This window comes from Phyllobates terribilis, unplaced genomic scaffold (genome assembly GCF_046119375.1).
Source record: "Phyllobates terribilis strain yellow unplaced genomic scaffold, ASM4611937v1 Scaffold_1__5_contigs__length_1240528914, whole genome shotgun sequence".
Classification (NCBI taxonomy): domain Eukaryota; kingdom Metazoa; phylum Chordata; class Amphibia; order Anura; family Dendrobatidae; genus Phyllobates; species Phyllobates terribilis.
This window is the reverse complement of record NW_027362761.1, coordinates 35,934,261-35,947,746: the sequence shown is the minus strand read 5'-3', so window position 1 is coordinate 35,947,746 and position 13,486 is coordinate 35,934,261. Positions and strand designations below refer to the sequence as shown.

The 13,486-nt window shown below is 39.9% G+C and overlaps 1 protein-coding gene across 2 annotated transcripts in view; it reads left to right on the top strand.

The window, feature by feature from the left end:
- The window catches only part of HOMER3 (homer scaffold protein 3), a 190,439-nt gene that overhangs the window by 141,035 nt on the left and 35,918 nt on the right, over window positions 1-13,486 (top strand). For both annotated transcript variants that reach the window (XM_073660847.1, XM_073660798.1), the window contains one exon: window positions 7,482-7,600. In XM_073660847.1, coding sequence (XP_073516948.1) covers window positions 7,482-7,600 — 119 coding nt within the window. The remainder of the gene's footprint in view (window positions 1-7,481; window positions 7,601-13,486) is intronic.

The window sequence follows — 13,486 nt, the reverse complement described above, 5'->3', positions numbered from 1 at the left end:
CGAGCTGCCATCTTCTAATCTTGTTAGGGCTATCTCTGCTCACACAGGAACCTTTAGGGACTGCTGGTCAGGATCTCTAGTTTGTACAGGAACCAGCCGGGTCAGTTGTAATTTTTAGTTTGTTATCTATTTTCCTGAGTGAGTTATAACACAATCATAACAATAATGATATCTTGAAAAATGGAAGCAAAATTTCATCTTGATTTACTCATTATCAAGTATGAACGCCACACTGCTATCAATAAGTTTATTAATGGTTGCCTGAGGAATATTCATTCTGCCACGCTGAATGCACTTGGGCATAGAAATCATCAATATCCGCTGCTGTCAGCTCTCTTTGTAATTGCTGACTAACGACTTCCCAGATGTGTTCAATGGGGACAAGTCCGGAGACACTGTAGGCCATAGTAGCACATTTAGGCCAGGCAGGCTGCTTACAGTATTATGAGGAACTTGCGCCCTGGTGTTGTCATGTTGAAAAACAACTCCTGGGACACTTTCACATTCTTTTGTGAAGACCTCTTCGTGATGTTGCCCATGTTATTTCCAGACCAGTCTCTGGCTATCCTTGCATCCAAGACTGATCTCTGAAGAGAATAGATCTCCATTGTCGGCTTGCTCTGCAGCATGATAGCCTTTGAAAGCGGTGGCATGAGGTCAATGGAACACCTGTAGCTGGACGCCTGGCTCATAGCCCAATGTAGTGGAAACACCTTCTGATGGTTTGTGTACACACATTAATCTTGGTACAAAATGGGTCACTACTTGCTATTCTAACGAATATGATGAGAACATGTAGGCAACGCTATGAAGAGTCCTTCCTGAGGGAACGTCATACCGGTCCTACTACCGGGATTATTGTGTGTGGTGGCATATTATGCGATAGCTGGACTCATCTAGGCTTCATTCCTGTTACACTAGCATCTCACAGTTACATTGATTTGGTCGGAGAACCAGTGATACGGATATTTCTCTAAAATGTCCCAGAAGTCATTTTTGTCTCTCATCGAGCAGATCTGAGACATCATTGGTCAGATGATCTTGATTATTTGCATGCTCTAGTGTATTCAGCATGGCAGAACGGTCCTCAGACAACCATTAATAACCTCATTGATATCATGGTAAGTTGTGTAAGTGCTTGTAATTCTGCGTGTGATGCTCATACTTGATACTGAAGTTGATATGTTTGAAAAATTCTATTTCTACTTTTTCACCATTTGCATATCATTACTATGTCTTTTGATCTTAGAATTTCCATTATTCTGTGACTTTTACTTCTTGGTGTTGCAATTTAAATGTTAGATTATGTGCTGTACATTAGTTTAATTATAAATATTCTAATGTACAACATAATCTTGTGTGAATTGAAATGAAGTAACATTGCTGAATAAAGTCAACGTGAGACAGGAGGGCCAGTAGGGAAGCATCCATCTTTTACATATTTAAGTACACAGACTAATCAATTTCTTGCAGCCTCGCCTGTCATATCTTTTCCCTAATGTCTTTGGCTCAGCTGTGAAGTCCATGTGAAGCTCTTAATTTAGCTTATATGAGCCTGGAGCCTCTTACCTATGTTGACTGGGTTAAATAAGACTATTTCCAGTGGATGTTTTTAACCATTAAATGTCATTTGTTTATAAAAAAAAAGGCTAACTTTACAGAGACCTAATACAGCCTTTTTTAGGATCTGATGTATTTTAGATATACATGTACATGACATTTTTAACAAATTGAATATGGTACATTGAGGCAAACTCAAGTCTACACACTCCTGTTAAAATGGCAGTTTACTGTAATGTAAACAATGATACCACGAAGTATAATTTCTGCATAAGTTAGAACATCCTCTTAATATTGGGGAAATGTTTGTGTTCAGAATTAGTCAATCACATTTAAACTCATGACACATAGTAGTCAGTACACAGCTGCCATAATTTACAGTGATTCTGAATAACTCCATGTAAAGTTTAGCTGATCTAGTAGGATTTTCCTGACATTTTCTTAGTTGCCTTTTCGAACAAACGCCATGGCCCACAAATAGCTTACTACACAGCATAGGGATCTCATTGTTGAAAGTTTTCAGCTAAGAGAAAGGTACACAAACATTTCAAGGCATTAGAGATAACATGGAACCCTGTGAAGATAGTCATGAAGAAGTGGCTTAAATTTGGAACAACAGTCACATTACCTAGAACTTGAAGTCTCTTTAAAACTGATGAAAACACAAGAAGAAAATTGGTTCAGGAGGCTGCCAAGAGGCCTACAGCAACACTAAAGGAGCTGCAGGAATTTCTGGCAAGTACTGGTTGTTTACTGCTTGTGACAACAATCTCTTGTATTCTTCAAATGTCTTTCCTGTGGGTAGCAAGACAGAAGTCTCTTACTACAAAGAAAAGCTATGTTTTCCCACAACTTACATTAAGTCTGCCAACAGCATGGGGGAACACCTGCAATGGTCTGATGAAACCAAAGTTGAGCTTTTTGGCCATAATTCCAAAAGGATTGTTTAGCGTAAAGTCAATATTGTGCATCACCAAAAGAACACCATACCTACAGTGAAGCATGGAGAAGGCAGTAATATGTTTAGCTCTGTTTTTTGGCAGCTGGAACTGGGGCTTTAATCAAGGTTGAGTGAATTATTAAAAGTTCTAAATATTAGTCTGTGAGTTGACCTGAAGAGGACTCTACAGAGGAGATCAAAAAACCCGGCACTCAAAGAGATAAGTGAAGTTATGGAGTTTTTAATAAGGTGAGTACAATATTATAAACAGACGTTTCGGTCCCTCAGGACCTTCATCAGTGTACTACAAAATAAAAATAACAGACAAGAAGAAATGAAATACAGACAGTGGTCCAATTACAGTAGTAAATACATAAGATCAAAAATGATATAAAAAATTATATAAATAAGTGCAGTTCGTCCGAGCTGCAAATCTACCTTCCTGGGAGATGACAAAGGAGGAGGGAGGGATTTGGGAGGAATTTGGTTGGATGTCCCGTGAGAGAGGAAAAAAGGAGGGAAAAAAAAGGAAAGAGTAACATACCAGAGTGGAGGTCATGTAGGTGGACAAATTCCACTACGGTGACTGTAAGGGAGAAGTGGCTAAATTAGTTGTGACCTATGTATATAACTGGGGTGAAGAACAAATGAACTAGAGCAAACCTGAAATAGAAGCTGGAATCAAGAAGCTGTAATATCCAAAAGATATGGAAAATCTTATAATGGAGACTGAAAGAAGAGAAAGAGGGCTGAAGTGAGAGAGGCACATTCAATAACTCCCTCATTAAAGGAAATATGTAGTGGGTAGCGTGTACCTGTAGTCTCCTGTCCTGTGGAAAATCCTCTAGAGACGCGGAGTCCACCGCTTGTCAGTAGGAGATGTAGTGTCCCCGGTGTGTCCACCCGAATTTATATATGATAGGGGGAGTGATGGCTGTAGGACGCCGCAGGAGCGCGCGAATGAGTGAGGACCCGAAACCGGAAGTGACGCGGAGTGCGCGTCATAGGGTACATAGTCAGGTGCCGGTCACGTGAGCGGAAGTGCCACTGTTTGCGTTCCAGCAGGGGGAAATGCGTTCCACTGCGTGTTGTTGGAGAGGAGCAGGCTAATGGAGGAAAGAGAGCCAAAAACGGGAACATCCAAGGGGAGCAGGAGAGGAGGCAGAGGTCTAGGTGGGATGCTGGGAATAAAGGAAAACACAATTAGCAAGATATGCAATAACATAGAAAAGTAGTCAATGTACACACCACATATTTGTCTGTCTGGATATAATCATAAATAGTGGGGACAATACTTGTATCAATTCCTAATTATTTCTATTATGCATCTAAATGTGTTGTGTTGTATAGTCGTGGTTCACCTGTTATATGAAGGAAAGCAAATCATAATCTCGATTAAGACCTTTGGGGGTTAAAGATTGTAATTCGTGAATCCAAAATGATTCCCTACGTTTGAGCATCCGAATTCGGTCGCCGCCTCTGCGTGGTATAGGTACATGGTCTATGACCTGGAACTTTAGTTGTGAAACAGTGTGGCCAGCGGATGAGAAATGTTGTGGCAATGGTAGTAACAAATTTTTACAGCGGATAGTGGACTTATGTTTAGAAATGCGATCTTTTACTGGTTGAGTGGTTTCTCCAATGTAGATAAGGCCACATGGGCATTTAATAAGGTAAATTACAAAAGAAGAATTGCATGTGAAGTAGTCCCTGATGTGGTATTGTTTGCCTGATTGTGGATGATAGAAGGTACTACCTCTGGTGACATTGTTGCATTGGAAACAATGGAGACAAGGGAAAGTACCAGTTTTTGGGTTTGAGAGGAATCTTTGTCTCAATCTGGGGGTGTTGGTAGGAAGGTCAGCTCGAATGAGGTGGTCCTTGATGTTAGGAGCCCTTTTGAAACATGGGAGGAAAGGGTTCTTAAATTCAGGGACAGAAGGATACGCTGTATGTAGGATTTTCCAATGCTGGTGAATTTTTTTATGAAGGATACGTACTGCTGGATGATAAGTGTGGACAAAAGGTAGACGATCAGAGATGGTTTGACGGTTTTGGGTGTCAGAATCGAGAGATTTTTGTAAAAGGGCAGGGGGGTATCCCCGTTCCACAAACTTGTGTTGCATTTCCCTGAGTCGGGTATCCCTGGTGGTGGTATCACTAACTATGCGTCTAACATAGTTAGACGCATAGTTAGTGATACCACCACCAGGGATACCCGACTCAGTTAGACGGATAGTTAGTGATACCACCACCAGGGATACCCGACTCAGGGAAATGCAACACAAGTTTGTGGAACGGGGATACCCCCCTGCCCTTTTACAAAAATCTCTCGATTCTGACACCCAAAACCGTCAAACCATCTCTGATCGTCTACCTTTTGTCCACACTTATCATCCAGCAGTACGTATCCTTCATAAAAAAATTCACCAGCATTGGAAAATCCTACATACAGCGTATCCTTCTGTCCCTGAATTTAAGAACCCTTTCCTCCCATGTTTCAAAAGGGCTCCTAACATCAAGGACCACCTCATTCGAGCTGACCTTCCTACCAACACCCCCAGATTGAGACAAAGATTCCTCTCAAACCCAAAAACTGGTACTTTCCCTTGTCTCCATTGTTTCCAATGCAACAATGTCACCAGAGGTAGTACCTTCTACCATCCACAATCAGGCAAACAATACCACATCAGGGACTACTTCACATGCAATTCTTCTTTTGTAATTTACCTTATTAAATGCCCATGTGGCCTTATCTACATTGGAGAAACCACTCAACCAGTAAAAGATCGCATTTCTAAACATAAGTCCACTATCCGCTGTAAAAATTTGTTACTACCATTGCCACAACATTTCTCATCCGCTGGCCACACTGTTTCACAACTAAAGTTCCAGGTCATAGACCATGTACCTATACCACGCAGAGGCGGCGACCGAATTCGGATGCTCAAACGTAGGGAATCATTTTGGATTCACGAATTACAATCTTTAACCCCCAAAGGTCTTAATCGAGATTATGATTTGCTTTCCTTCATATAACAGGTGAACCACGACTATACAACACAACACATTTAGATGCATAATAGAAATAATTAGGAATTGATACAAGTATTGTCCCCACTATTTATGATTATATCCAGACAGACAAATATGTGGTGTGTACATTGACTACTTTTCTATGTTATTGCATATCTTGCTAATTGTGTTTTCCTTTATTCCCAGCATCCCACCTAGACCTCTGCCTCCTCTCCTGCTCCCCTTGGATGTTCCCGTTTTTGGCTCCCTTTCCTCCATTAGCCTGCTCCTCTCCAACAACACGCAGTGGAACGCATTTCCCCCTGCTGGAACGCAAACAGTGGCACTTCCGCTCACGTGACCGGCACCTGACTATGTACCCTATGACGCGCACTCCGCGTCACTTCCGGTTTCGGGTCCTCACTCATTCGTGCGCTCCTGCGGCGTCCTACAGCCATCACTCCCCCTATCATATATAAATTCGGGTGGACACACCGGGGACACTACATCTCCTACTGACAAGCGGTGGACTCCGCGTCTCTAGAGGATTTTCCACAGGACAGGAGACTACAGGTACACGCTACCCACTACATATTTCCTTTAATGAGGGAGTTATTGAATGTGCCTCTCTCACTTCAGCCCTCTTTGTCTTCTTTCAGTCTCCATTACAAGATTTTCCATATCTTTTGGATATTACAGCTTCTTGATTCCAGCTTCTATTTCAGGTTTGCTCTAGTTCATTTGTTCTTCACCCCAGTTATATACATAGGTCACAACTAATTTAGCCACTTCTCCCTTACAGTCACCGTAGTGGAATTTGTCCACCTACATGACCTCCACTCTGGTATGTTACTCTTTCCTTTTTTTTCCCTCCTTTTTTCCTCTCTCACGGGACATCCAACCAAATTCCTCCCAAATCCCTCCCTCCTCCTTTGTCATCTCCCAGGAAGGTAGATTTGCAGCTCGGACGAACTGCACTTATTTATATAATTTTTTATATAATTTTTGATCTTGTGTATTTACTACTGTAATTGGACCACTGTCTGTATTTAATTTCTTCTTGTCTGTTATTTTTATTTTGTAGTACACTGATGAAGGTTCTGAGGGACCGAAACGTCTGTTTATAATATTGTACTCACCTTATTAAAAACTCCATAACTTCACTTATCTCTTTGAGTGCCGGGTTTTTTGATAGACTTGATTCTGGTTTGGTACCTTACCCGTGCACCAAAAAAACAATCAGAAGGTGCGATAGTTTTTGTATATCTACAGAGGAGATGTCCATGCAATCTGACAGATTTGGAGCTTTACTGCAAGAAAGAGTGGGCAAAGATTGCCAATTCTAGATGTACCATGTTGATATACTACCCAAAAATATTGAACGCTATCATAAATTGAAAGGATACTTCAACAAAGAGTTAGTTTAGGGGTGTGCATAGTTATGTAACCACATTATTTTAGTTCTTTATTTTCCTTTTTCCACCTGAAAACATTTCAGTTTATTTTTCAATTGAATCATACAGATTATAGCAGACGTTAAATGTAGAAAAAGTTCTGAAATGATTTGTATTGGTATGATTTTTTTACATGACAAAAACCTGACATTTTAACTGGGATGTATAAACTTTTTATATCGATTGTAGCGTATTGGCAATATTTTTTGTGAATTCTGAATTTATTCTACCCATGCTCACAGCAGAACATCTTACCTGGCACCTGCGTAGAGCCAGTGTGAGGTCAGATGTATAGGTTTTAACATCCAATCAGCATGTATGACAAGGATCTGAGTTTTTATACTTGAAAAGTAATTTCAGGGACAGGTGGACCTTTTACACCCTTGTTTTGTCCCTTCCGGAACATTCTAAAATCAATAGAAGCCATAGATAGCCATGGAGAATTCTGGGTCTAAAAGGTCACATGTGACTTACATTAGGATCTCTAGTTTAACATATTTTATTCTCCCTAGATATTACCTTCTCCGATTATAAATGCCAATGGACCAGACGATAAGCTGTTCAGGAGCCAAAGTGCAGAGATGGAGCTCAGTACAGAACGAGAACGGGTGAAGAAGATGTTGTCAGAAGGGTAAATACATACAGTATATCTCAGTAAACAAACTGCTGAAACATGTCACTTGTCTGATATGAAATACAAGAGATTTTCTTTCTAAAAGCATGTGCACACACAAGGTTTTTCCCTTTGTATCTTTTTACAGCCTTTTTTGGGTCATTTCCTAAGTGTTTTTTTTTCAATGTTTTGACTGCTGGCAGTTTTTTCTTGAGTGTCTTCCAGCATTTTCGTGCCATCTTTTTTACTGGCGTTCTCCGGATGTTTTCTTTAACTCCATTCAGCAATGAAGAAACCGCTAGTAGTTCTTTAAGCAAAAATACAGGAAAAATATTCAAAAAGACCCAGCCATCATCCATGCATCTTTTAAGCTTTCCCACTGACTTCTAATATAAAGTATAGTGCGTTTCCAGAGTGGAAAATGCCTGAAGAATTGTCTTCTCACTTCTTTCATCTGTTTTCATCTTTGGAAACCTGAAGTGGTTAAAAGACGCTCAAAAAGAACATATGAACATCAAGTTATTTTTACATAAAATGCATATGTTAATTAGTTTGAGTGTTTAGCTAGTGCTTTTTTATGCTGGATCTGTGGTCAGCGTTACAAGAGTTGAGACTGAGAAAATGTTCATTCTTGGAAGCGTTTTACTGGTGCTTTTTCATGCGGAATCCACCTGAAAAAGACGTCGTGTGAACATACACTAAAGGAGGCTAGTCTTTTTAGAGCAATATCTATAGCTAAATCATATAGTAAGAATGGCAGGTGTGAGATGCTGTGCATATTTCAGCTAGCGTAACAAAATTCCTCCTCCGCATGCATTTTCATAATACTAAATCATATATCCAGGAGAAGTTCCACGCAAGCCATATTCCACTGGGTTTGTCTACCCTATAAGACACAGCTTAGATAGGTCAACTCTTTAAACTACTTAGTGCTTTTTTATGCTAGATATGTGGTCAGCATTGGTTATAAGAGTTGAAACTGAGCAAATTCATTTATTGACTTAGAGCTCATTCAGACGTCCGTTTTTTTCTCACAAAAAAGGGCACTAAGTTTTGTCAATGTTTTTGATCCAAGTTTCAGCAGAGTGTCTTCAGAGTTTGGTCCGAAGTTCATCAGTTTTTCTCAGATGAGAAAAAAAAATGTTTCTCCAGCCTCTCCCTTCAACCTGTCCGTGGAAAACAGACACCACGCAGGTGGCATCCAACTACTGTCCAATTTTTTTTCATTGACCCATAGACTTTCATTGGCGATTTTGATCTGACACTCGCATAAATATTGGACAAGTGTCCATACTTTTGTGCGGACCACTTGGTCCGAGAAAGAATTCATACAAGTGAACTATCTCATAGACTATTACACGTACGAGTGCTATCCATGAAAATCATGTATAGAACTCGTATATGAGAAACCGGCATCTGTATGAGCCCTTAAAGAGGTTTTCCCATGAAGAAAGTTCATTTTAATCAATAAATCTTAAAATAATAATAAATCCCACAATTGGATGTGTTTCAAACAAATGTTCTTGTGCTGAGATAATCTTATAAATGTGCCCCAGACGCAACCATTTCATGCAGGAACCTGGTCTCAAAAGAGTATACAGACATTACTGCAGGGGATCACAGCTGATTCTTTCTGTGAGGTAAAACATGGTTTAAAAACAGGCAGGGAAATGTTTTACCTCACAGAAAGAATCAGCTGCGATGCCCTGTAATGTCTGTATACTCTTTTGCTTCCTCCCCTGTCCAGGAGCTGTGGTATGATCAGACCATGTTCCTGTATGGTCAGACACATCCATTACACAGTACACAGCAGGGGCACATTTATAAGATTATCTCAGCACAGGAACATTTATTTTTAACACATCCAATTGTGGAAATTATTATTTTTATTCCAAGATGTATTAATTAAAATGTACTCTGTTTGTGGGAAAACACCTTTAAGCACCTTTCACAAGGCAATCTTTTGGTCAGTATTTTGCTTCTGTATTTATAGACTAAGTGGGTCCAAAATACAGAGGAGTTGCAAACTTTACAATAGGAGTTTTTTTCTGTTTATGTCTTAGTCCTGGCTATTGCTTACAAATACTGATGCAAAATACTCATGTGAATACTGCAATGTGAAGACCGTTTAAATCTAGTAGTAGAATGAGACCTCATTCTGCCATGTATATTTTTCGAACGTGCAGAAAACAGACTGGTTTTCATCAGTGTGTCAGTTTTTACAATCAGTGTTTATCAGGTTTTCTTGTATGTAAAAAACCCAATGGAGGTTTCTCAAGCTTCTATCATTCAATGAAAAATGGACAGCCCCAATTAATATGCCATCAGTGTCTGAGTTTTTCATATACCCATGGACGTAAATGATGATTTTGACCTTTGACTCAAATTAAAAACCTAAACATCTACGCTTTTTTTTTAGACACTAGATTTGCAAAAAACACATGTGTCAACAGCCCCTTGGACTATAATGTACACCTGTTCTATATGTGAAAAAAAATAGAGAAAATACATATACTTGAATTACGGATGTCTGGATAAATGCAGATTCAGTCAGTGAAAAAAATCAGTCATCTGCAGTGGCCCATTGAATAACATTGGTCTGAGTGAGGTCCGTTTTTTTAACGGACAGCACTTGGAACGAAAATACGGTTGTGTTCATGATCCCTAATTCTGCAATAGCTCAGATGCAAGTTGCTATTCCTTCCCACCTTATCTTAAATTTCCTTCTCAACATTATGTGTATTTATTTTATGGTCAACTATTTTCTTTTAAACTTATATACTTCTTCTGAAGTATATTTTTTCTCATACCTATATTATTATAATATCTTTTATGTTATCACATTATCTACAAAGTATGTATTATCACACATATACACACATCATATATAGGAAGCTGTGCTAATATTTATTTTTGTTTTCATAATGTTCATAGATTACGCATATGATTGTAAAGTGTTTAAATCACCTTTAGGCTATGTGCCCACGTAGCGTTTTCGCAGCGTTCTTACGGGCGCAAAAATGCCGCGAAAACGCTTGTAAAATCATCTGCTATGCAAAGCAATGTGAATTCGGATGTGCTGTGCACATGATGCGCTAATTTGCATGCCGAATTCGCATTGCGTTGCAAAACGCAGCATGACCATTTCTACCGCGATTACGCTGCAAATTCACGGCCATTGAGTAACATTGAAACGCAGCAAACCCGCAGGTATATGTGGATTTGCTGCGTTTCAATTGAATTCAATGGCCGCGAATTTGCAGCATAATCGCGGTGCGTGTGGTACCCGGGATGAAGAGGAGACTACAACTCCTCTTCATCCCGGCTACCACGCGGTGAAAAAGAGCAATAAAAAAATTAAAAATAAAAAAAAAAACTGTATATTCACCTCTCCGGCGGCCCCCGGTCTGCTCCCGGCGGCGTCCTCTCTCCTTGGCGTCCCGCGGTGTACTTGCATGACCTGCGGTGACGTCATTTAGTCAGCTGATGGTCATGCGACCACTGATGTCAGCGGTCAGGTGATGGTCGCATGAGAGAGAGGCAAAAACGCTCTGCATCAAATCTGCTACGTGGGCACATAGCCTTAGAAGACAAAGAATTAGAAAAAGTACAAGCCTACAAGTGTTTTATTGCCATTTTTATTAATTCCTTCAGCGACAATTTTGGAAATAGTGAGGGTTAGGGCTATGAATCAGTGCAGTGATTCTAGGGACAAGTACAGCAAATGTAGCCCACAAGGACATGCAAAAAGATGTACAGCCGCCGCTGAGTTTATTTTTATCATTTTACTGACAGGTCTAAGCTAATGGTGGATGCGTTCCATACATATACAGGTCTAGAAGACTGTGGACGATGCAAACCCCAATATTCATTACTGATCACTGGCTCCAGAGTGTCTGAGATAAATCTTTTGAACATAGGAAGCCCATAGTAAAAATAAAATGAATAATGAAAATGGGATTATCAACCTGTATTTTTTTCTACTAGGTATAGCAGTAGTAATTATCAAATTGTGAATATCATAAAAAAACATTTACCAATTTTATATACTGATAAACCTTTAAAGAATATTTTACAGAAAGGCTGTAGATTTGTGTCAGAACGTGGGACCACGACTGGAAATCAAGTTAACACCAATAAGGGTAAAATAAAGTCGGCCAGCACAGAAAATTGTTTATGTACCAATGGTTCATATAGATGTGGATGATAATAATGTGAACTGTGTTCACACATATGCAGCATAAAAATATGTTTGTCCACCGCGGAGATGCAGCTCTTAATAGATATAGGATGCGCAAAACAAAACTATTCGCAGCCTATCAGGTGCATCCCAACACTTTTTTAATTATCACAAGGGTGATGTCAGTATGTTAAGTGTTAATGCTATTGAAAGGGTTCCTTCACCCAAACAGGGAGGGGATAGAGTACGTGTCTAACATCAAAAAGAAGCAATATGGATTTTTATATTAGACACTAGAACACCTAAACGCATGAACATCACAGCAGACCTTCTGTTTATATATTGAGTTCTAGTTGTTACTTTCTTTTACAGTATTTCATAGATAGACTTTTTTGATTTGTACACTTCCGTACTTTGATTTGTGACTTCCGTACCAATTACTATTTAATGTGACTGTTTTTTCTTGAAAACCATGCTGCACTATTATTAAGAACAGAACAGTTTGAAACAGAAAAGACTTCACTTATTCCCGGAAATGATTTTTTTTTGTACTTTGACATTTTGCAATTTAATGGAAAAATACATGTTGTTTTTAATTACCACCTTCGTTTCTCCGCCTCTGAGTATACGAATCCTAGACTTGGTGGCCGGCTCTCAGCAGATCCCTACTGTAATTACCTGTTCATGGCAGGAGGTCCTAGTTCAACAGAGGTTGAAGTGTCAGCTTTTTTTCACTTCCCCAGTTATAATTAATTCCATATGTCCAATGTGAGGGTGATATGTCCCCTCTTCGGAGATTACATAGTTACATAGTTACATCATTTATAAGGCCGAAAAAAGACAAGCGTCCATCCAGTTCAGCCTATTTCTTGTGCACTGCAGCTATTCCGCAGCGTTGATCCAGGGGAAAAAACAAAAAAACATGCGGTATAGGCCAATTTACATCATTGAGGAAAAATTCACTTCCCGACACCAATCTGGCAGTCAGATTAAATCCCTGGATTAATTAACTAAGCATAAAATGTAATTTTATTGTTCTCAAGAAAGGCGTCCAGGCCTCTCTTGAACTCATTAAGTGAGTTGGACATCACCACTTCCTCTCCCAGAGAGTTCCAGAGTCTCACGGCTCTGACCGTAAAGAATCCCCTTCTATGCTGGTGCAGGAACCTCCTTTCCTCCAGACGCATAGTGTGCCCCCTCGTCTTTGTCACCATCCTTGGTATAAACAGGTCATGGGAGAGATCTCTGTACTGCCCCCTGATGTATTTATACATGTTTATGAGGTCTCCCCTAAGCCTTCTCTTTTCCAACGTAAATAGGCCTAATTTTGACAACCTCTCTGGGTATTCTAGTCCCTCCATTCCCTTTATTACCTTAGTCGCCCTCCTTTGTACCCTCTCTAGCTCCAATATGTCCTTCCTGAGCACCGGAGCCCAGAACTGTGCACAATATTCTAAGTGCGGCCTTACCAGCGCTTTATACAGAGGAAGAACAATGTTCTCATCATATGCCCCTATTCCTCTTCTGATGCATGCCATGACTCTATTTGCCTTCGCAGCTGCTGCCTGACACTGGGCACTCCAATTTAATTTGCTATTAACCAAGACGCCCAGGTCCTTCTCCATGTCAGATTTCCCCAACGGTTTCCCATTTAATATGTATGGGTGACTGCTGTTTTTCTTTCCCATGTGCATGACCTTACATTTATCGGCATTGAACCCCAT